At 40.5% G+C, this 24,362-nt stretch overlaps 1 protein-coding gene and 1 long non-coding RNA gene across 2 annotated transcripts in view; one reads left to right on the forward strand and one right to left on the reverse strand.

The window, feature by feature from the left end:
- The window catches only part of LOC148188311 (uncharacterized), a 103,556-nt gene that overhangs the window by 40,583 nt on the left and 38,611 nt on the right, over positions 1-24,362 (forward strand). The window lies entirely within an intron of this gene.
- rftn1b (raftlin, lipid raft linker 1b) overlaps positions 1-24,362 on the reverse strand; it is a 140,255-nt gene that overhangs the window by 35,993 nt on the left and 79,900 nt on the right. Inside the window, exons 5-6 of the mRNA XM_042490029.2 lie at positions 16,964-17,456; positions 5,872-6,075 (exon numbers count right to left, since the gene is read on the reverse strand). Of these exons, the coding sequence (XP_042345963.2) occupies positions 5,872-6,075; positions 16,964-17,456 (697 nt within the window). The remainder of the gene's footprint in view (positions 1-5,871; positions 6,076-16,963; positions 17,457-24,362) is intronic.

Below are 24,362 nucleotides of genomic sequence, written 5' to 3' on the forward strand. Positions count from 1 at the left end.
ACACCAGACAGGACCATCTGAGCGATCCGTCGAACACACACGCAGATACACACATGCAAACAATGCCCCCTAATGCTTTCTCATCCAGCTTCACCATGGAAACCCATCTTTAGAAGGAGCACAGGGACACGGTGCGTTTTTGTGTGTAAATGTGCATCCCCCTGGACCATGCCAAACAGCCGACTGTCAGAGACGACAGAAAGGTAGCACAGTATTTCGGAAAAGGCTAGAACTGGTGGGCAGTGATGCACATAAAACAGAAGGCTCAAACAATCAGCAATATAAACAAAAACCTCCTCACCCCTCGCATTAAATGCAAGATATTTAGCTCTGAAAAATATATTTTAGGTTTTCAAAAGTCTTTAAAAGGTTAATAAATTCCCTTAATAATGCAAATTATTAAGGGAATAATTTGCATACAAGTAAAAGGAGGTGTTAACTCCATATCTAGTTCATGTATAAATACAAGTAGAGTAAAAACATAGAGATCAGAGACATTAAATTATACAGAAGCAGCAAACAATTCAGGACAATAAAGCACTTTATATGAGGGTCACATACTGATCTATGACCATGGTAATAGGCAGATTGGCTTGATCTCTTTCAAAACTACAGGGAAAAGGCAATGAGCAACCTACAGTAAGAAGAAATGACCCAGAAATAAGTAAGAAAAAAAAAACAAAACTCCAAACCCCACAAACAAACAAACAAACAAAATAATGGCAAAGTGTGTGTTTAAAAAAAACCTTGATACACAAAAGAACAATGCCATGAATTGAAACAAAATGCTTGAAAATTAAATTTTGTAAAATAATTTTAAATATATAATCAGAGATAGTTCTCTGAACATTTTTTCAAGATAAACAATGCATTTCAAGTTGCTCATGAGCTTTTGTCACATTTTTAGAGATCAATTCGCTCAGGGTTCAGAGGTTTAAATATTTGTGAAAGGCATCTAAATGCAGCACAAACAAGTGAGTCAACTGAGTTTTCAAAGGGTTAAAGGGGCAGTTCATGTCCGAATCAAAAATAAATGTTTTCTTCTTACGTGTAAAGCTATTTATCAGTCTAGATTGTGTTGGTGTGAGTTGTCAATAGTTTGAGATATAGGCTGTAGAGATGTATTGGAACTATTTTCTTTCTGCTGATCTGCTAACTTTATCACCATGCAGAAGAAAATTAGTGTGCACCTTCTCACGGACAAGAGGCTCGTACTCGTTACAGCGCGACATGTAAACATCAATGGCGTTAGCGAGCTCAGGGTGCTAGGTGAGCTAGCAGTAGATGCACACTTTGTTTTGCTCGGTATTGTGGTCGGCAGGCGTAATTCAGTAGAGAGAAAATAGTTCCCACATGAAACTTCACAACAAGGTCTGTGAATTACCTTGAGTAAGCAGGTCATGATTTGTGTAAAGAGACATTGCTGTTGAGTTTTCCAAATGTATTTTTTTTCATGCTTAGAGCACCTCAAGCCGAGTACCATCTAGTTCAATTATATTGGAGAGAAAGCAGACATCTCTACGGCTGATATCTCAAAAACTCGACAGCTCACACCAGAACAATCTAGACTGATATGGAGGCTGAGTTGTTCCGTTAAGGTACCATGCAACTCTTTAAGTGCCTGCAAGTGGATTATAAATTATGTTATTATTTGAAATGGTGGCATTAGGTGCAATGAGCTGCATGGATAATTAATTTCAATCAGTTACTGAATGATGGCTTTTGCATAAAAACAGTGTAGTTATGAATACTTATGGTTCACTTTTAGTGGTTAATGCTGACTCACAGTAAAAATGCTCTTGGCACTGAAGTAGATCTTTATTGTATTTGGGTGGATGACTGATGGAAAATCTGTTGTATTTACAAAGATGCCAAATTTTATAATCTGTCTCAGATTATACGGCATTACAACTGCTTAAAACTTTCCAATCAGGGAAGCTTGTGGGATTTTTCTGATGAGAGTCTGTGGTTCAAATAAGGACCAGCATCTCTCAGATCTCTTCCATCCTTCAGGCTATTTTCCTGTGAGCAAGGCACTTCAGAGGCTCTTAGAAGTAGAGGGTTGAAGTTATACCAGCCAGCTCTCAGATATAATAAAGTGTGAAGCAACACATTGGTAAAGAATTGAGAAAAAGCAAGAACTGAGAGTCTACAGCCATGCCAGCAACTCTTTGAGGCTGCACTTCACTTCAGGTGCCTTCAGCTAAATGCCAATGTCAGCATGCTAACATGCCCACAAGATCATGAAACTATAGACAAAATGTGAAGGGATTAAACAAAGATAGTAAAATTTATCTTGAGGGCAACATGAATACTGAATTTCATTGCCATCCATCCAATAGATGTGGAGACATTTCACTCAAAACCACAAATGTCAACCCTCTGGTGGTGCAGGAGGAAATGTCAGAGGATGACAAAGATCAGTAGGACTCGCTCTTTTGTTACTATTTATATCTATACCAAATTTCATAGCAATCCATCCATCAGTTATTGAGATATTTCTATCAGAACCAAAGTGGTTTACTAACTGATTATTTCCATACATAATAAAAAGCAGGCGTGCTCTACAACCATTCATCTAAGGGATAAAAGAGTGTATCAACAATATTAGTAGAGCAGAATAAAAGTTAAAAAAAAGGACAGAAGAAGGTCAGCCTTTGAAAAAAACCCTATTGCACTCATTAGACTGTGCGTGTATCTGTCAGTACATGAAAGCTGAAGTCCGCTGGTTTGCTCTGTGTCTCAAAACAATGCTGTCACTGTCTCTGCCATCACCCATCCAACTGCCTCCGTCAGCCCATGTCCTTTCGTGTGCTCTTTTGCTGTCATGCGCGTCCTTGATGTTTATGAAGTGGAGATGGTCTCCTGCTTCGTGTCGAGCGTCTCCTCATGAATTTAGAAACTCAAAGAAGCTGCTAAATATGGAAATGGCAGGAATGGATGCTGATTCTAAAGCCGAGCTGCACGGCTGTTTGATGTAATTAGCTGCGAACAACAAACGGGGTGCCGCTTTGATGTCACACTGCCAGCTACTCCCAAGAGACCAAAATCCACAAAGTGCAGCGTTCACCTCTGTAAAGTTGTCTGTTTTCTAAAGTGGCTGAGCTTAAGCTGTGAGCTGAGTCCTACAAGTCAGCGAAAGCAGAGACGGTTTCACAATGCAGCTGCTTTCAGTCCTACCCAGTAATTTCACTGTTCAAGAGACGCATATCTTAGCAGCGCATGAAAAATGCAAAATATGTTAGAGGACCCTAATAAGCAGAAAAAAATTGAATCATAATAATACACTTCATTACTCCATTCTCAGGAATAAAATATGCAAGGAGGCACTAATTTGTTATCAGGTTAATTATCTATGTTTCAGAGCTGCTGAGGCGTTCACTTTCCCAGATTAATGAATTATGACTCTTATTTACTCTGGCTGGCTGATTTCTCCAGTGTCAGAGAGAAGCACAGAGCTGCCGCCGGGGTCTGATGGAAGAGGAAAACCCAAACAGGAAATAGTTTAAAAGAGGATACCAAATGGCTCCATGAACTCGAGCTTCTAAAGCATCCGCCATAAAGAAAGAATGTCAGCCGCACAGCGCCGGTGAAAACAGACTCCATCCTTCTGTCGATTTGTAAGACACCACTGCAACGTCTCAGCTTTCTTTAAAGCAGAGTGCCAACATTTTACCTTTGTGGAAGACTCTGAATAACTTCACATGTTACCCACGTATTTGATGTTGCCTTCATCCAGTCTTATAGCAACTGAACTGAAACGGGGCTTTTTTTATGAGTGAAAATACCACACCACGATGGTGGTAGGTTTGCAACTTTGTCAGCAACATGCTCGCAATGACACGTTGGTGTGAAAGGTTCTGTGCGTGACATTCAGAGCACTATTAAGATAAGATAAACCAAGCTTAGCTAAGATGAGATAAGACACGTTACAGCAGCTCAAGAGTCAGAAACAAAAGAAAAATGCAAATGATGAAATGAATTGATTTTAGAGCTCAAAAATGATGAAAATATCACAAAAACATAAATTTGATCAGATAAAAAAATTATAGAAAATCTATATACCTTATTTACACCTTTCACTTATACAGATATTGTATATATTATACAGATGATTGATAGTTGTTCAGGATTATTGTAATACACACATGGTGTGTAAGTATATTTTACTGTAAAAGTATAAAAATATAGTCTATAAAAATTATTGCACACTCAGATGTTTGTTACAACACTTAAGTATTTTTTGGGAGTATCTATACTGGAGTTTTTATGTCTGTCAACTTTCACTTTTACTCCACTACATTGACCCAGAGCATCTTAGTTACTGACTGCAAAGAAGACAGATTCCTGATCATTTTCTGTGAAAAAAGTAAGCTTACACAGGTTTTTATCATCAACACAGCTGTTTTACCATTGTTTTAAAAATAATATTAATAAGTTTGCCTGTGTGGTGCTATTACACAGGATATAACTTGGTTACAGTCATACTGCTTGGTTGGGAAATAGTGGCACTTGTGCGAAGTCTAAAAAGCAATACATTTTTACAGATATTACAATCAGCACTGTTGTCATCTTTGTTTGTCAAATGAAGTCATGCTTCTGATCATTTCTTCCTCTCCACTGTGAGCTTAGAAGCATGACTTTTGTGTCATTGTTTTGCACTGCGCAACTGTCGGGAAAACATGCCATCATGAATAAAAGGAGGTGATAACCTCAGAGGCATACGATTCTGAGAGATCAGACAATTTGGAACCAATTCCTATTCCTATCCGATAGCTTTTGAGACACTTAAAGCCACAAATGTAAACCTCAACTGCTAGAGGAAAGGAAATCAGTCAAATTCATCCTCAAAGTTGACCCTGTGTTCATGTGGTTACGGAATAAGTTCCCAGCTGGGAAAAATTAACTTCGGAAAGTCTATGAAAATTTTGGTACACCAGTTGCCGTGCTTACATCATATATGCAGAAAAAAGGCGGATGAGTAAAGGAAAGTTAATGTTAACTTGAAGGCAATAAACTTCAGTTAAGCAGTATTGCAGTAATTTTAGGGGATGTAGTGGTGCAGCAACAAATCTGGGACAATATCACTGTGTAATACAGAGCTTCAGTTTTTTTCACGGTACTTAGATGGCAACATGAATCTTCACTGGGACACTGAGCAATGAAATGCAGCACATCTTCATAGCTTCTGTTTTTTTCCACATTATGACTTAAAAGATCATGAACACACTGAAGTCAGAAAAATGATTGCCGAACTCAGGAAATGGGACCACCCGAAGAGCACACAATGCAGCATAATATTGATGATATTGTTTGTTGTAGGCTACAAAATCCTGCAGAATTACACCACTACCTGACAGTGAAGGAGGAAGTATTATCATATACAAGTGCTATTCAATATATTCTGATTGTTTCCTGGTAGAAAATGAATGCCAGTTAATGCATAATTAATGCCACACAGGCTAAGGTGCATCATTATCTGCTCCGGGCTTTTTATTTTATAGATGCTGATGAGATTTTGGCTTCTGCTTGACAGTTTTTACTGTGAATGAGGGGAAAAGGAGGCAATTTGAGAACCTTTTTGAGAATTCTTAACTATAATTGTCTGAGCTTTAAGAATACCTGCAGTGGAAGACCAGAGGTGAAGGCTTTTTTCAGTATTTAAGGGACTAAAACTATATTATTTGAATTGTTTGTTCTTTTGAACCTCTCATTCTGGTTCTTTTATTGTGTGTGAGATGTAACCTAAAAACAGCATGTGTGGTTATTAAAATTGCAGCAAGTTTTATTTCTCGTGAGACATTTTGTCCCACATCTTTTTCCTGGTAAAACTCTGTGTTTGTGCAGAAACAGCAAGTCTTGCTGCCTTACCATTGACGTTCCCCAGGTGGAAGTATCCATCGACCAGCGAGGCTCCGTTGTTGAAGTGCTGGGTCATGTGATCCAGCCAGTTGGCCTCCACGCCTTTGACCCCCTCGTCACAGTTTTGAACTCGCAGTGGCACCTTGACAGTGTAGTACTTCACTTGTCCCTCTCGGACCGGCGGGTGGTTGTACAAAGCGAGCAGTTCCACCCCTGTAGAGACACGGTAGAAAACAAACCCTCCGCTATTGATTTAGCTCAGTATGGGTTGTGACAATACAGATGTAGCCCCTGTGGAAGTCCCACGTTTTACTGCACGATTATTGAACTACTGCTGTACATTGGCCACAATCCAAAGTGCAATTTGGCAACGTCTGTCGAGCACTTTCTCTCTTCGGCTGCCAGAAGTTATAAGAAATGGCTCGGTAAACGGTTGGCGGAGACACAGCAGAGTTCTAGTTTGAAACATAAAACTTTTGTTGCAATGCAAACAACTATCTGCAGTATTAATTTATGAACCACTTCTTTACAATCATCTTGATTTGGGAGAATTTAGATTCCTGTGACTTTAGGACACTAAAAACACAACCACATTGTAAGCAATGTGGTAATAACCAATTGGAACGACATTTATTTCCTATGAGAAAAGCAAACAAGGAAACTGAGCCAACATGAGGACACTCAAAAAGCTTGTTTGGCCAAGAGAAGTTGGCCACCGTGTTCCTGGTCGTCAGCAGCAAATAACAATTTGTGTGCTTTCTTGTTTCTCAACCAGTTTTTCTTGTCCTGTGAAAAATGTGTCATTGTTGGAAATAAAATTTATCCAAAAAGAATGAATGATATAAAAAACCAGCTAAGTAAAGTGAATGGTCTGCTTGTGTCCTTGGAAACAGATACGAAAGCTGAGCTCCAGAAATTGGCTGTAGAAAAACAGGCCGGCATTGACATGGAAATTAGTCCACTAAAATTGGAGGGACTTAAAGCAAAATACAGAAAAACAGAAAAAGGAAAGCTGAGGCCCTCCAACAAATTTAACCCTGACTTGTCAGCTGTCTAATTGTGTTTAATGTAATTGGTACCTTTCTCTGAAAATTTCAAGTTTTGGACTGTTTTTCTGATCTTTTTAATCTTGAATTTTCTTGTATATAATTACTACAGGATACATATCCAGTTATGTGTTTGTGTGAAACTTGTGTTCTTTAAATTTTTGAACTTTTTGTATTATTTGAAGTAGGGATTCACAGATTTATCAGCTGCGAATTGGTATCAGTGGATATTCGTCTTGTTGACTGTCATTAGCCGAACAGCAAATAAGATGACATTCAACGATGGCAGTGGCCGATGTTTTTCTGCTGTAAAAAGCAGAACTTGGGACAAAAGGATGCTGTCAACTTACGTTTGAACGGTCAAGGGATGCACCCTTTTGTTTCAGTGATAATGCTACATTGTGAACAACATATCCATGTCGAAATCTGCAGGAAGAGCGCTAGTTAACATTAGCACCCGATGGCCAGAGCTAACAGCTGGCAGAGTTTGCATTGAGATACATTGTGATGAGTTCGAGCTTTATTCAGTAAAAAGTAAAAATTGGGTGGAGGTGAATTATTACGTTCTTACAGAGTGTTTAAATGTTATCTTGTATATTTGGTGAGAAACTTGAATGCATACAGTTTTTTGAAGGAGAAAGGGAATTATGACATATATATTTAGTAAAAAAGGCATTTTAAGCAATTATTTTTTATGTTTGTCATGTGAAAGGAGGTTATTTTAAATATTATATTTTTACCTGACACAAAAGGGTTACACAATAAACAACAGCACCAACAAAAACATTGGTATCAGCTCTCTGCTCATTTTTTATTTTAGATATCCATATTGGTATCGGCCCAGAATTTCGGTTCATCCCTAATTTGCAAAAGTATGCTGCACTCTGCAGCTGCTTTAGCTTAACTTCTGGGGTCTTGTGAGCTCACGCACACAGAACAAATTTGTATGCAAGATACTGTAATACAAACTTCAACATCATTATCATATCCTGAACAAAAGTTGCACCTGGCAGGTGCAAAATAGACGAGAAATGAAAAAGTAATACAAGATGAGATTTGTGTTGCCCCGAGCTGGACTCACAAATGCGCTGAAAATCTTTTCCAAGGCTGTTGCCTCTTTTTTTTTTTCACTTGGTGCTTTTTTAACAACAAACGTGAAGTGAATCAAAAGCAATTTGATCGTATTCATGCTACAAGTCATCCTCATATTCCTTTTAATGTTTTCCAGAAGTGATGTTACCCTGCTGATGCTGAACTTAAAAGGGACCATTTCATTGTAACTGAGTTAATTCATAGTATAACCTTGAATAATGCATTAAAAGCTCTCCGGATAGCTGTTGTTTACATCAAGCAGAAATATACATAATGCAGAGGGCCTCAGGAGAGAGAAACGAGCTTGGAAATCTGCCCACAGTACGTATGTCGCTGCTCCTCGCTCATATCATCCTAAATCAAAGTGGAAAGAGTTTTATTTGTTGTGATGTGAGTGAGTGAAATATTTGCTCTGCTTAGCTTTGAAGAGGAAAAAAAACAACAACTCAAAACGTGAGATGTGAGCGAGTTCAAATCGGGCAGAGAGCGATTCAAATCCGGTCTGGTAACATTTTCCCCTTTCTTTCGAATGCAAATGTCGGACTGTCATTCCACAAGTGAACCAGATGGATGAGCAGAATGTGTGGCACTGCCACCCACCCGTCCACGCACACACTTTGACGTGGAGTGGCGGCGGTTGGGGGTGGGGGGGGGTCATGGCTGAGTCGCTTCGGTTCCTCCGACCATCCATCCGTCCGGCAGACACCCAGAAAGAATGAATCATTTATAACCATTTCTCGTCTGGCTCGTCTGACTGATGTGACAGCTGGCCACCAAATTCCCTAAATCTTGTCATTTGTCACTCTTGAGAAAAGTCGAATCACAGCAGAATATTCGCACACCCTCCCCTCGTCCCTGCCTATGTTAGCCATGTTACAATGAGGACAATATGGCAAACAAATCTTGGACGTCGCACAACAACGAAATGACTTCTCATTCAACATGCCCTCGACTTGCCAAAACGCCACATTTTTCCTCACCGCGAATGATTTTGTAGCGATCTGTATCATATAAACTGGTTTACAGTTTATGTGCACAAGCCTGAGATGATTTATCGCAGCGGTTCGTCCCATGAATCCTCTCTGTGTCTCTGTAAGCTCGGGGCAGGTCATGAAGAAGACTGCTTTTGAAAAATTGTGTCATGTATACTAACGGATTTAGAGACGCAGTAAAGCTTTGGGGTCACAGCTCTTATGTTCTGTAATCACGGTGTAATTAGATAACTAAAACATATTCAACACAGATGATTCCATTGCTGCTGATGGGATTGTTATAGACAGAGGTCAGATTTGTTCCATTTATAACAGCTTGACATAAAAAAAACAGCCAGTAGCAAGAAACATGCTACTCTGCCTCTGTTTTTCTCATAATATTCAATGTTTTCTGAGAGTTTTCTATGAGTTATATTTCATTGCAGTCTAATTACGCTGTGATTACAGCACCAGGGCGACTGTAATTCAGATGGAGGGGTAGGTAGCTCATTTTCTAACCTTTATATTCTCAGGAAAGACTTTCTGGGTGTGTAAACATCTTTTCAGCAGTGCTCTGTTCACAGGAGATACTGTATGCCGGAGCATCAGAGGGATTAAGTACCATGCCTAAAGGGAGACTTCAGCAGGGCAAAACGGGGTGGGGGGGTTACCAGAAGCTATGAGGACTATCTTAGGGAATTTATATATAGGTTTTAAAGAATCCGTCTTTCTGATATCGATCACTCTGGTCTGCAGGATAATAGTAAGTCAAACTGCAGCCGTGCTTTCATCTGGCATTCTGGAGTATTTCAGAAATCATTTTTGATAGAAATCTGTAGAGCTGCCCTCTAAACGTCCATGATTTATATAATCAGTCAGGAAGCGCCCGTGTCGACTCGCAGTTTGTCAGTCAAATCACTGTCAAAGCCTGTTTTTTTTGCTGCACTCTTTTGCACAAACCCTGATTTAGCCCCAGAAATGTGATTCTCTATGTGCAGACTTTTTGCAGCTGAAACAGAAGTCACTGCATTCAAATCGCTGAATTTCACTCGTATTTGAGGAACAGCATGGTGTTTTGTTTGAGGCTATGTTGTGATCGACTAGTTGCATTGCTGTAATGTATTGTGGAAATAATTAACATAACAAAATTGTGCATCAGAATTGGTAATATTATATAAAATTACAAGATAACAGATGATTGCATACCTCATCATTTTCTCTGTCAGCTCCCTTTTCCACCAACATGGAATGAGTTCTGTTCCAGTTGCTGCACCTAATTTTGAACCTCTTAGAGCATTATGACCAAAATTAAGTTGGTTTAGAACCCAAAAAGTTGTTTTTCAGTATGGTTGGGTGATAAATTGGTTTTATTGACTAATGCAAGTTTGTGTTTTAGGATGATTTTTAAAATGAAAATCTAGGTTTTCTCTTCACTGCTCTCTCTGGGCTTCCGTAGTTCATATTTGGATATCTGTAGTAGCAGAACAAAAGTTTGCAGTTAACCAATTCGATCCATGATTTTGCTGTTACAGTTTTCTTCTGTTTGTTATTAGTTCTGCTTAAAACTGATGGAAAATGCAGATTTGTTTGCTAAATAGCACCAAGTTTCCAGGAATACCGAACCAAACCAGTTAAAGAACCAAAGCTAATATAGTAGAACTAAAAAAGAGGTATGTGTGGTTTTACCAGCCGGGACTTGACCCACCTGCAACATGTTCACAATGATATCTTATATTTTCTGTGAGAAATCCAGTGCAGCCTGCAGAGGAGCAGATACTTTATTATTATAAAGTACATGAGGTTAAGGTTCTGTGATCTTTGAGAAACTCCATTAGTAACCAACATAAATCTGTAAAACGCACTCTTGGCCAGCTCGATACTCCCCCTGTCCCCTTGTGCTTCAGTGGCCTGTAAATGACACCAGCAAACATTACTGTGTAATAGAAGCGGAGCAAAGATCTGCTGGAGGTGATATTTTACCAGACACAGTGGTAATACTACTGCAGTGTCATTTCCTTTTTGGCTGTGTAACAACAATAAGATGTGAAAGCCAGAGACTGATCAATAACCTTATTAATCTTTTAGGGAATTATTATGGTCATTATGTGCTATAGGGCAGTGAGATCTTACATAATGCCCCAATAATTTGATATTTATAGCTATACTTGTGCATCACAAACACACAGCCACCACAGTCTAAGTCCTGTGAACCTAATCTCTGGAAGTCATTACCTCAACAGACGACCGCTAAGCCGTTCAGAATAAAGTCTGCACAGCTAACCTGGATGCTGTTGCCCGCAGTTCGGCTAACAAGAAAATGAGCGTCTGAGTGTTGTTAGGACGTTGAAAGCATGTAGCTTCAAAGGCTTATCTGATGGCAGCCCGGCTGTCCAAATGACGAGGTCGGCAGGCAGCAAGTGATCTTAGCAGCGTGGCTTTCCAACATGACATGTCATCATTTCTACGTCTGTTTCCATAATCTGAGAAGCTGGACACTGATCCCATCAGAGCAGAGCGAACACTGATCTCAAGGATAAAACCCGGCAGCTGAAAAGACTCCCTCTGCACATTGACTAAGACGCTGATGATTTCCGACTGATATTCCTCAGATTACACCTCTGATAAAGCTCTTAATTTAAGCTCTTTGCTTCATTTTATGCTGTTTGTTATGTTTGTAGCTTTGATAAACTTCTCAAGCAATTTAATCAATGCATTCAGCATCAGAGGGAGAGATATCTCAGGCAGTTAAAACACCTGCTTGTTACATGTTGACAATGCAATAATATCTTTATCAAGTCTTTTTGAGTGTGTGAGTGTGTGTGTGTGTGTGTGAGTGTGTGAGTGTGTGAGTGAGTGTGTGTGTGAGTGAGTGTGTGAGTGTGTGAGTGAGTGAGTGTGTGAGTGAGTGAGTGAGTGAGTGAGTGTGTGTGTGTGTGTGTGTGTGAGTGTGTGTGTGTGTGTGTGTGTGTGGTGGTGGTGGTGGTGAGTGAGTGTGTGAGTGTGTGAGTGTGTGAGTGTGTGTGTGTGTGTGTGTGTGTGTGTGTGTGTGTGTGTGTGTGTGTGTGTGTGTGTGTGAGTGTGTGAGTGAGTGTGTGAGTGTGTGAGTGAGTGTGTGAGTGAGTGAGTGAAAGTGATTCCTCATTGGCCGTGGCACCTTTACTGCTTTACTCATTTTCTGTGACCAGCAGAGGCAAAGACGTGTAACTTCCACTAGAGGCACAGATTTGAGGACTTTAGACTTGACAAAATAAAAAAAGACTTACAACTTGACTTGGACTTTATCAACAATCACTCTTGACTTCAATCAGACGTGAGCCTTTTGACTTGAAAGTATGCCTTCTTGATACCTTTAACCCAAGCCCAAAGATTAAAAAGCAGCCTATGTTATTTAGAAAGAGCGCCATAAATCAGTTAATTTCCCCTCATTTCCTGAATCAACTAACATAAAGGCTATTCGCTGTCAGCAGGTCTATACTGCACGTCCCTCATCCACTTTGTTTGAATCAATTCATCCAAATATAATTAATGTGCAGGAAACAACCATGAAGAACTAACCTACTTTACAGAGCACCAGATGGAAAAAAATGACACCACAGATCATTTGGTTCAAAAACTACACGCAGTAAATTACAGATAACGACACAGCAATTCTGAATTTGTTCAGTATTTACAGCTGCACAAAGAACGGCCTATTTAGGAAGAGTGAATGCTTTTTTTTAAAAGCATTCTCGATTTTTGTGAATTTAATGTTGCCATTATGTTTATTTATGAGCAAATTATGACTTTTTGACGATTAGAAATTAAAACTTTAAGACTTGTAACTTGACTTGGGACTCGTCAGTTGTGACTTTGAACTTGACTCATCACTTGATTCTGAATTGGGTACATCCCTAGTTTCATACATAGTCCAGCCATATACTGGGTTTGCACCTAGTCTGGTTTTATTTTATTTTATTATTTTTTGGGGGAGGTTGGGGGAGGTTGGTGTATACTGTCTTCCCAACTCTCTTACAGAATATATTCATACTCTATGTATAGTAAGTATTTATGCAAAAGGGGTCTTTGATAATCATTTTTCAATTCACTGTTTTCGTCATATAAAAAAATTCTCTTTATCCCATGACAGCGGACTTAACTGATTTATACCCTTTGCTTTTCATACTCCCCCTCATGACACTGTTATTTTCCACACTCAAGGACATGGATTTGGTTTCAGTTTTACAGGAACTTCAGCGGATAAACCAGCTAGACTGACCATCACAAGCTGGTATGACCTGCTAAACCATCAAAAACGGTGCCAAAACATACTTTAAATTGGTCAAACAAGCTGGTCAAGCTGTTTTTTTTCAGCAGGGAGGTTTTGACGTCTTGTTTTCTGCTCTTATGTGTGGGCTTCTTTAGTTTCATTACGTCCCCTGCACACCCTTTTATCACTACTTTCACAAAATACCTCCATACTGTAAACCACTGATTTGCATTGAAGGTAATGTTTTTCAAACACAGGAAAGGTGACATTGTTGTAGTGCACAGACGTTGTTGGGAGGAAGTAAGGCTAAAATATGTTAAAATATTAATGTTTTCTCAATATGTTCATAAAAAGTAACCCAGGTGGCATTTAATTCCCTACAAAACGTTATAGCTCATGCAAATCGTTCTATCTGAAAGTGATTTTTAGGACGCACGGTTGTCTTATTCAGACTTAATTGTGCAGCTGTCACTACCATGTTACGCTTCCCGTTTGTCTTTCCACCAGAATCCCTTCCCTTCAAACCATCCAAGCATTTCAATCTCCAAACTTATGGGCTCAGTATCTATCCAGAGCTCCAGTCTCGGAGACGGTGATCATCTTTCAATCGTAAGCCCCAGACTCCCGCCAGCTCCACTGCCAACACTTGCACGGCGCTCACCTCGAGATCTGAGGATTAGTGAGGACAAGCCAGCAGCAGCCGAGACTCTCCGGCCTCTTCGGCAGACTGGGCATTAGTAGAGAGGGACATGGGAGTTTGGCAGGCTCCCCTACCACCCCGGCTGGCTGCTACACCAGCGCTGCTGGCGTTGTCGCAGGGATTCAGGGGTATGGAGGTGGGGGTAGAGAGAGAGCTGTGAAGCTGAGGGAGGTAGAGGACGAGGCAGTGGGGGATTATCTCGCTGCGAAATGCACTGTAGGGAAGCCCAGATGGACCAGTGGGCTGTGGTCTGCTGTGGTGCCAAGAATGTGTTACTGCTCACAAATATACAGAAAGACACAAATAAAAGCTCGATGTATGAGCGCACCGGATTCACTATGCAACACCCACTATTAGGTGCTTTGAACCTAAACGCTTTGTACACTGTACATTCAAATATACAGTACACACACACACGTTAACACTCCCACTGAGATGTGTTGCCAATGCACAGTTTGCACATTGCACCGGCACATATCACAAATAAGTTCGGTGAGAGGCGGAGAGACTGTGGGAGGGAGGATGAATGTGGTGGGTGTCTCCATCTGTCAATCCAAAATGCTCAAATAAAGCAGAAACTATAAATGTCTGTGCTAATTTTTAACAGCGTTCCCACAGAAAAAAGGGGGGCTACCATCATGAATAACTCAGAGAGGTGCAGCTCACGCGCCTCACTTTCTGGAAAGACAGAAAGCCATGAAATATTCAGTTTCCCAAAAACCCGGCAAAACGGTTGTGGTGAATTTCACAGACTTGGCGTCATCGGCTAAGTGTGAGTGTGAATTCGTATGCACCACAGCTATAAGACGAGTCCCTTTGTGTAACAGATAGAGAGGATTATATCCCAAGGCAGCACATTGTTGTGTAACATTGAGGCAATAGCACGAAATGACACCTCCGCAGTTGCCAAGTGTTTCGAGAGGGATCTGCGGCACCACGCTGTTCTTTCGTTAAACAGCCAAAAGGTATGGCTTCAAATGAAACCACAACACAAAATTACACAGACACCCAGAGAGATACTGGCTGCAGATTAGAAGCTGCCAGTTTGTAAATCTGAGACACAAGAGGCTGCAGTTAAGAGTGAGCGCAGGTTTTAACCCCGGCTGCTCCAACAGCTCTGCACGCAGAAAAAAAGGTCCTAACTAGAACCATATAGGCTTCATCTGCTTGCTCCTGCAGGAGAATCCTTTGTTCTGCAGATGGATATGCCCAACTTAAGGGGTAATAGCTAGAACCATCTGTGAATGGTTCCACCCAGAACTCCTGTCTGGAGGTTATATCCAGAATCTTTCTACCTCCTAAGGTTGCTATCAAGAACCCACTCACTTTATATTCCAAGGATTTTACCTAGAACTCACCCAGGGGATTTTTATTGAGAACCCATTTATAGTCCAAGGGTTTCATCTAGATCCCACACAGGTGGTTCTGCAGAAAACCCATTTATGTTCCAAAGGTTTCATCTAGAACCAATCCGAGAGGTTCTAGAGAGGAGCCGTTTATATTCCAAGGGTGTTATCTTGACCCCACCCAGGGTGGTTCTACAGAGAATCTATTGTGCTGTTGAGAACTCATCCAAGTGATTCTTCCAAGAACCCTTTCATATTCTAAAGGTTTTATCGAGAACCCACCCAGGTGGCTTTACCAAGAACCCATTTATTTTTGGAGGATTTCATCTAGAACACATCTGGAGGATTCTACCAAGAACCCATGTATTTTCCAAGTGTGTCATCCAGAACCCATCAAGGAGATTCTATTGAGAACCCTTTCATTTTGATCTAGAACCCATCCAGGGAGTTTAGAATAGTAATGACCACATTACCTGTTGATTCCTTCCTTATGGATGTCTTTGTCTTACAAAGAACCTTTTAAGAACCTTATTTTCAAAACAGTATTTTTCAAAAAGCAAATGGTTCTGGGTGGAACCTCAGCCCTCCGGGATGAAGCCTTTTAGAAGCGTTATATCTAAGAGTGTGGGAGCAGTGTGATGAGGGAGCTCACAGGTGTAAATTTGTATCAACATGCAACATAAAAAACATTTTGAAATGATAAAACGCTCCGACAACATTCATCTGATGTCCATAAATGGTGCAGAAACCAGCCTCATCAACACGGAGCCGCTCACAGTTTGAAGTTTTGACCTTTAATTATCTTAATTATCATCCCTCATTAGGCCTTTCTGTGTAATTTGTACGGATAGCTGTGCGGCAGGCCTCGTGTCATTTGGAATAAAGACTCTTGTCAAGTTTTAAAGCTTTGTTAAGATTTCAGATTTTGACATTTAATTATGGAGCCCCTGTTGGGCCAATTAGTGCAATTTTCTTTTAAGGGTCTGTTCATTCAAATAACAACATAGCATTTCCTTACTCACCTGATATTTAGCCATGCAAATACTTTAGGTTTTATACGCTGATATTTACCTCTGAGGTTTCTGCCCCCACCCCAGTACAATGTCAGGGAATAGAGGGTTTTTTTGTGGTTTTTACTTTGTTGTCATGGTACTGAATTAGTTCAGGAAAGGAGCAAAATTATCTTTGCTACATGTACATTAGAGGTGGGAATCACCAGCGTCCATGTTTTCACAGACATGGATGGAAACTGAAAGTGCAACTCGAGTGGTGTGCGGAGGATTACAACAACGTAGCGATGGCTCTAGTTTAATTCCCCCCTTTATGCCCTGCCATTTGTGCAGTGTTGGTAGTCTTTGCCTCCAGTTGTCCGCCCTCCATCGTGACAGCGGAACAATGATGTATGATTTTATATGTAAATAAGCTATTTATTTATTGATTTATTTATTGTTTATTCAGTATTCTGCAGTACACAGATTTTTTTTCCTTGGCCGTCCATAACACAGAATAGGAATCATCCATTAAAAACATAACGTTACTCAGCTATTACCTCATTACGTCATTTAGCCCTCTCCCCCTCAGATTCATTCATTTTTCGCAGCATGTAGGAGTTCTCCAGACCTAATTTGCATGTTTTTTTTGCTTGAGACATCATTTTCTTTTAGTTTGAATTCATGATGGCAACCATAGAGACCACTCACCGTCGCCCCTCCGCAGGCGGTATCTCAGCCGCTCCTTTGTGTCTCTGCCGCTGTCTTTGTTGTTATTGTGACATGACGACGACTCCTCCGTCAGCTCCTCCGTCAGCTCCTCCGTCAGCTCCTCACTGTGTTCCAGATCTGGTACTGGAGATGCCACAGACGAGACCTCGCCCTGGCTGCCCTCCACCCCGCTCCCTGAATGGTTCCCAGTATTCTCACTTTGATTCTTCTCCCCATTTGGCGCTCCTTCTCCGGCCTCCTCATTTCCCACTTTGTCCAAAGCGTCAGCTTCAGCTCCAGGTTCTGCGTGGTTTATGGGGCTTGAGGGGTTTGAGGGGCTGCAGCTGCCCAGGGAACCGAGCACAGAGCTGGGGCTGGAGTGCAGGGAGAGGGAGGGGGTGTCTGGTTCTCGAATCCTGGTACAGGGGGCCCCGTAGGGTTCCTGGACGAATCCCACGAACATCACCCCCTGGTCAGCTGCATCTTGGATTTGCTGTTGAGAGTGTCAACAAAAAATTCAGTAATCAGTTAATCATTTCAGTCACTTTTTAAGCAAAAAAGCCAAACATTCTCTGATGCCAGCTTCTCAGATATGAATTTTTTCTTATTTTCCTTGTGATACATAATCGTAAATGAATTATCTTTGGACAAAATGTCCCCTGCTGCTCTGAGAAATTCTAACAGGCAGTTTTCATTATTGTTTTGTACAATTTACAGACTAAATGATTTAATTCATCGCTCACTGGACAAAAATCACATAATAAACTTTGAACAATAGACGTAAATCCAGCCAATCCCCATGAATTCTGTGCAAATTTGCATTTTTTTCCCATTCACTGCAACTTAACAGGAAATTTTGCCATTTAAAATGTGTAAAATCTAATTTTATGTAGAACTGTAGGCAGCGTATTACTGTCCAGGCATATGATAACACTGTGGCTGGTTCTGTCTGGCCATGTTCTCAGCTGAGGCCAGTCAGCAAAATATCATGCAGATGGGAAAGGTGGCTTTTGGCTTCAAGATCTTATGCAGAAAGCACTGACAAAGTGGTGGTATTTGATAACTTCAGAATGAGAACGGGCTGATCAAGGATCCCATAATAAACTTTCAGCATATTGCAGCCCCACCAGGATGTTGTGATGTTGTGATCGCAACGGTTAATGCAAATTAACTGCAAATTTGACTGAAGTAAAATCTAATTTCATTGCTGGATGTGGGCAATATATCGCTTCTTAATTATGAAACTGCTGCTGCAGGAGTGTGAGCTCCACGCCTGTTGCTCACACAGTGGCAGGGCTAAGAAAGTGGCGTGTGTGCTTACAGTCACACACGCCAAATGTTACCCAAAGGTTATTAACAGCAGAGTCAAGCTGTTTTGGTGTGTTCGTGAGATTGTTGGGATTGTTTAACGGGCCGGTGTTCAATCAGCAGGAGGAGAGTGACTCATGGAGACAGTCAATCGGGCTGTGTTGAATGGCAACAGCACTCAATGTTTATAATAATAGGCTTCAAATCCGAAACAGCAACGTAACTATTTTTATAATTTTCACTTGCCCTGGCAACTTCATGCAAAAAAGATGCCTATGAACATTTCAGCATGCATATTTTTGCAATTTTTCATTTAAAAACCTGCTGGGAAATCAGGCACTTCAGGCTGCAACAATCTCAAAAAAACAGCCTGCAAAATCCTGAAGGGACTGATAATGTAATTTCAGTGAACTGAGAGAAAACTAGACTCCTGCACCTCCTCTTGGCTCTATCTTCAGGCTTTAGAAAATTTAACCCATGTTGGGAGACTTTGGCCGATCACAGGAGGGCGTTCCTATTGACTGTTCTACAAATGTAGATGCGTGTGCATGTCCTTTCGATGAAAGCCTGATTCAGCGGCGCTAAATCCTGCAGAGGAAGTTGCTACTTAAATATCTAATAATAACTGCCTTTAAAACAATCCGAAAAAGGAAGATGAACTTACGAAAAAGACTGTACAACACAGTCTGACATTAAACAAAATAAAACGTGTCAGTATTAGCGAAGCGTTTCAGAGATGGAGTGAAAATATCACTTATATTTTAGGTTTCTGCTAAGAAATTTTGAATTTTTTCAATTTTTTGTGTTTTCCAGATTTCTGCCTACCTCAGCTTCAATCGATTAATGATCTTAATAAATGACCATGATTGGCAGACTAATCAATGATAAAAAATAATCCGTAGTTGCAGCCAGGATTTGAATGCATCTCCAGGCTGAGATCTTAGATGTTAAGCTGCTTTTGCACTCATTAGTTTAAGATTTTGGTGTATCAGAAAAAATGCCCAAAAACGTGAATTTAAGTTGCAAAATCAGAGCGACCTATGAAGCAGAACATATACAAAAAGTTATTTCCCAAGAGACCTCAAACTGAAACCAAACTTTCAAAATTAGTTTGAGATCAATTATCTTGAAATTGCATTGTTTTCCCCCACAATACTTTTTGGGGAGTCCCCTGCATCTGTTGGATCTTTGTTTATTCTTCCCCCTCTGTTTCTGCTCACCCCAACAGCTTCTCCAATCACTCAGATGTTGATTAGATTGGAGCGGCCACAACCCTAGTCAGGCACGGGCCGCATCACAAATCCAGTGCTCCACTTCTTTTTTTTTCTCTCTCTCTCTCTGTCTGTTATTGTCATCTGGCATTTTATGTCAATATTGGGTTTCTGCCACGGAGCGAGATTGAAACTTTAACTGTCAGAGAATGTTAATGATGCCATTCTCCATCTCTGCACCCCCTCCGCCCCTCTGCACCCCCCAAGCAAAGGCAGTGCCCGTCTCTATCTCGAGCCACAGTGAGGGAAGAGAATGGAAATCAAATCAAATCGCAGGTTATTCACTATGAAATTAAATTGGAAAACAGTCACATTGTTTCCAGCCATATTGTTTAATAACAGTGAACGCTCTCTGGGTGCTTCCACATCATATTCCCCATACCAATATGTTGAAATGGAATTGCTGAGATAAAAGGGAACTGTTGTATCTCATTTAATGGTAATGCAGGCAGTCAGAGAGAGAGAGAGAGATGAATGGCTTTGACTGTCTAATGTTGGTGCAGTTGATCGCAAAGTAGATTCCAAGAGTGCGCTGTAATGATTGAATTTATTTTTAGTACCATTATCATTATAATTTTATCAAACCCTGTGTTTGACAAAGTGGAGCGGTTCAGATTAGATTTCTTGCCAACAGTCCAATATCATCACTAAGATTGCAGATAACTATAAATATACTGTAACATTTTAGTGAAAAGTCAAATGTAGCGCCTATTTTTCTTTAAGAAGAATTCAGTGTAAATCAGTAAATAACCAGCTGGTTAAATAGTGCTGAAATGATGAGTTTATTAGCTGACTAAGAGAAAATTAATTGACAACAATTTTGATTTTTTATAAGCCATTTGAGAAATCTGGAGAGAAGAAAATTCAAACATTTGCTGGTTCAGGTATCCTAAATGTGAGTATTTGCAGCTTTTCTCAGTTTTGTAAAATAATTAGTATTTCAATTTAATGTAATGATGCAACCTTTATGTTTAAAGGTTGCATCATTACATTAAATAGAGTTTTTCCCTAAGTATAAACATCATATAGCTTTAATTAAAATGTGGATCAAGAAGAAAAACAATATATATTTTATATTCTTTTGGACAGTATTGAATAAGACAATTTTAATAACCTTAAAAGCTAAAGGGGAAAACTGGATGCTATTTTTGTCTCCTAGAAGTTTTTATCCCACTAATTTGAAACAGCAAGTACATTTTTGAGTGAAAGGTACTTGCGATAGGATCACTCAATCTGCAATACAGCCATCCGCATCTTTAAATGCATGTCCGCCAGGGACATTAAATATGATCCTATCCTCCTACTTCTGATTTTTTTTTAAAAATCTTTCCGTTTTCTATAATTCTGTGTCCACTCTCTTAATTTGGATCTTTTTATAATTCTGTGAACACTGAGCATGCTTTTTTTCTCCCCAGCAGCAGTTTGAGTTGCAGGATGAACGACTGATCTGTCGATCTGGCCAGAGCTGATCAGACTGATGGATGAAAGGAGCAGCTAGTAGACCTAGTGCTATAAACAGTTATGTATCACTGCGTCTGGTGTTATGCTGCTCTGTCTGTGCCCAGAATGGGCTCTGCACCACAAAAGTGTGGTGCAATAAAAAAAAGGCACATATGTTCCAACAGTGCTCCTAATGAACGTTCCAGTTTCAAAAATATAAAATCAATACATGGTCGCAGATGTTTTAATCGTGGTGTGCCACCAAAAAAACAGAATGTCTGGGAAACGGATATATTTAATTGGTTTTCCACCAAAACAGGCATTATTGCAGTACATTATCCAGTCGTAGTGACCACAGCATTATCTTTTTTTTTATTATTATACCCTTTTTAATGAACATTTAAGCTAATTTGCAATCTTAACCAAATATTTTTTTTGCCCAACCCCAACCACAGACAGGAGTCTGGGTGTGAGCAGGGATTCTGGTGTCACCGCCCTGCACTTTGCACGTCTGCAATCCATGCTGACCTCCTCCCTGTAAATCCAGCGCGATAAATAAATGTAGTATTCAGTAACTCAAAGACATGCTGTCCCTGAACATAATATAGACAGAGATTAGGCCTACGTTAACAAATGTAATTTTTCGGAGACAGAATTGCTTCATGATTCCGGTTTACACTATTGGGATCTACTGTAATTCACTTTCTGCAGCAAAAGAACAGAAAACATGGAGGGAGGACAAAATCAAAAATTAGCATTCTTCTAAACATCTTCATCTAAATGAACAGATGTTGCACGGGCTCAGATGGAAGCACCTCAGGTCAAGGAAATGAGGTTTCGAGGTCAAAGAGGAAACTTTGCATCGCATCATTTCTCTTCATTAACCAAAATGATGCCGAGCGCGAACTTGATGAAAAATATTCTGGAAGCAGCTTCCCTTATTCTGCCACCAGAATATCAACAGCCTGCAGTGAAAAACCCATTTCAATTTTGACTTGAGACCACATTTCCTATTTCCCCCCGTAAGTTATTAAAGTGGCACCAGGAGGAGGTGTCTGAAGGTCAAGATGAAAACCCCGGATAGAGCAAGAGAGAGAGATTGAGCGGGGCGGAGAGAGTGAGCGGAGAGATGATGGAGAGAGAGACCGAGGGATAACGACAGAGATTGAGACGGTGAGGAGGAGAGAGAAGGAAAAAAAGAACATGAAAAGAGAGAAAAATAGAAGGAAACAGAGAGGGAATGGACTTCTCCGCTGACTCCTCTACCACTCATCCATGTCCACTTCCCTTTTAATAGATTTCAAGCGTGGCCTCCTCCTCCAGCAAGCCTGTAGCAGCTCAGTAGATTAAAATGATAACCAACAGTAATGAGGTCCTACAGGACTGCGGTTGCATGACTAATCGAAGGGCAAAACGCACAGAAAGGTTCAGGAGCGAGGCTTCAAAGGCCGACATAACGGTCGGTAATATACAGATTAGGCAGGGAGGGTTGAATCATGATGACGCAGCATAACCAGCTCACAGGAGAGGAGGGTGCGTTCGTATATATCATCTGAAGTGCCATTTCAAACAGGCTTTCCACAGCAGTGCATTCATAACTGTGACATATGCTTCAGAACCAATTCATTATCAGATCAGTGGATGGGACTCTCGCTCTTTCTTCACTGCTCGCCTCTGCGAAAAAAAGGCAGAAATGTCAAGTTATTTAGTTTGCTAATTAACATTAGCCTTAGACTGTTATGGAAACACAGCTTTTAGTATATTACATACTGCCTGAACTGGACTCATGATAAACTGCAGCATGGCGAAACTATCTATCATGTTTTTTAGATGGCTGTGTTGGTACTTTGGGGCTGGAAAATGAAGCCAATAGCAGCTTTTACACAGATCGCACTATAGTTCCCCCCTTCATATCGTCCCTGCACTTTTACACAAAACCAACCGACGGTGGCATCATTCTGCTCCAGTGTGTGATTTTGAACTGCATTACATCTGTTATCAAAGGAGGCATGACAGGCATGACGTTTAACATACAAGCGTCCGCCTCTAGTGTGACATAAAACGTGTCAGCAGCACTTTCTAAACAATAGCAAAAGCATACCATGTCAATTACAATCATTTACCATCTCTGTTCTATGGAGGCTGATCACGTCCTCTGCTCGGAGGGTAAGGAGCGGACATATATGGCCGCTTTTCTTCTTCTTTGAATTAGCAGATGCTTTTCATATCTCTCCCGCATACATAACACACCGTCAAAACGTCACTCACATCTCTTTGGCTTTATGTTTTACACAGACCTTGTTTTGGGGCTGTTACAGCCTCTGAGGCGAGACCACTCTGTCCTCCCTTTCTGTGATCGGATGATTTTACAGAACGGCGAGGAGGCATAAAGGCATAATATTCCTGCCTTGAGCTGGCAGTGTAAATGCGGCTAATGCAAAAGTGTCAGAAGCTGCAGTTCCTCTAGCGGCCACTTGAGGCTGCCTCCAAGAGCGAGTAAATCATGACAGAAAACCTCAGGAGTACTTTAGCACCTGCGGTTCCTTCGTCTCAGAGTCAGTGGGTTTTTGGTTAGATGCCTGAGATAAGGCCTGTGGTTAACACAAGATGAAGAAACTTTCACGTTTTGTTCTACAACGTCAAATATGTCATCAAATACCCCACTGTGAACTTTAAAGCTTTTATGTGTCTTAAAAAAGGCGTAGCTAAGTGAGATGACAAAACATCATCACAACAAGCTGTGCTGAACACGGCTTGGCGGGATTGTAGCGACTGAATAGTTGTGTGGATTATTTATAGCCTGAGAATAGCTTTTTACTTCAGGTGATTACATTTAGGCTTTAAAAATCCTAAAAGTGGTGTTCATTTGTGAAGATTAACTTGCTGAACAAAGCGTGAATCAAATGTTTGTTTGATTCTTACACGTCGTCAAGGTGCATTTATAAAAGTTCATCCAACCAAATGGGACTTTTGGACTAGCTAGCCACACCAGTGATATAAAAACGCACATTATGGTGTGTGTGTTGTATTATGTAACAGAGCCATATGGAGAGATACAGGAAGAGATGTGAGTTTGGATATCAGTGAGATTTTCATTTCCAAAACAATGTAGCGGAGGTCTAATTCATTTATCTCTCCCTTAGTGAAGTGAAGGAGGTGCATGTGGAGCCAACAGACCGCTGCTGTAGCTTCAAATTACACTAAACTCTAAGCCTGCCCACTTTTTAGAGGTACAATCAAATGCAAATGATTTGTTTAAATTCTTCTTGTGACTCCTTCAAATATTAAGTTTCACAGGAAAATACATGACAGTACACACGCTATAGACGCTCTGACTAACATAGCGGAAGTCAGCAAACCAATGGGTGAAGTAACAGTGT

This window comes from Plectropomus leopardus, chromosome 11 (genome assembly GCF_026936395.1).
Source record: "Plectropomus leopardus strain MGB_pleo_1.0 chromosome 11, ASM2693639v1, whole genome shotgun sequence".
Lineage (NCBI taxonomy): Eukaryota > Metazoa > Chordata > Actinopteri > Perciformes > Serranidae > Plectropomus > Plectropomus leopardus.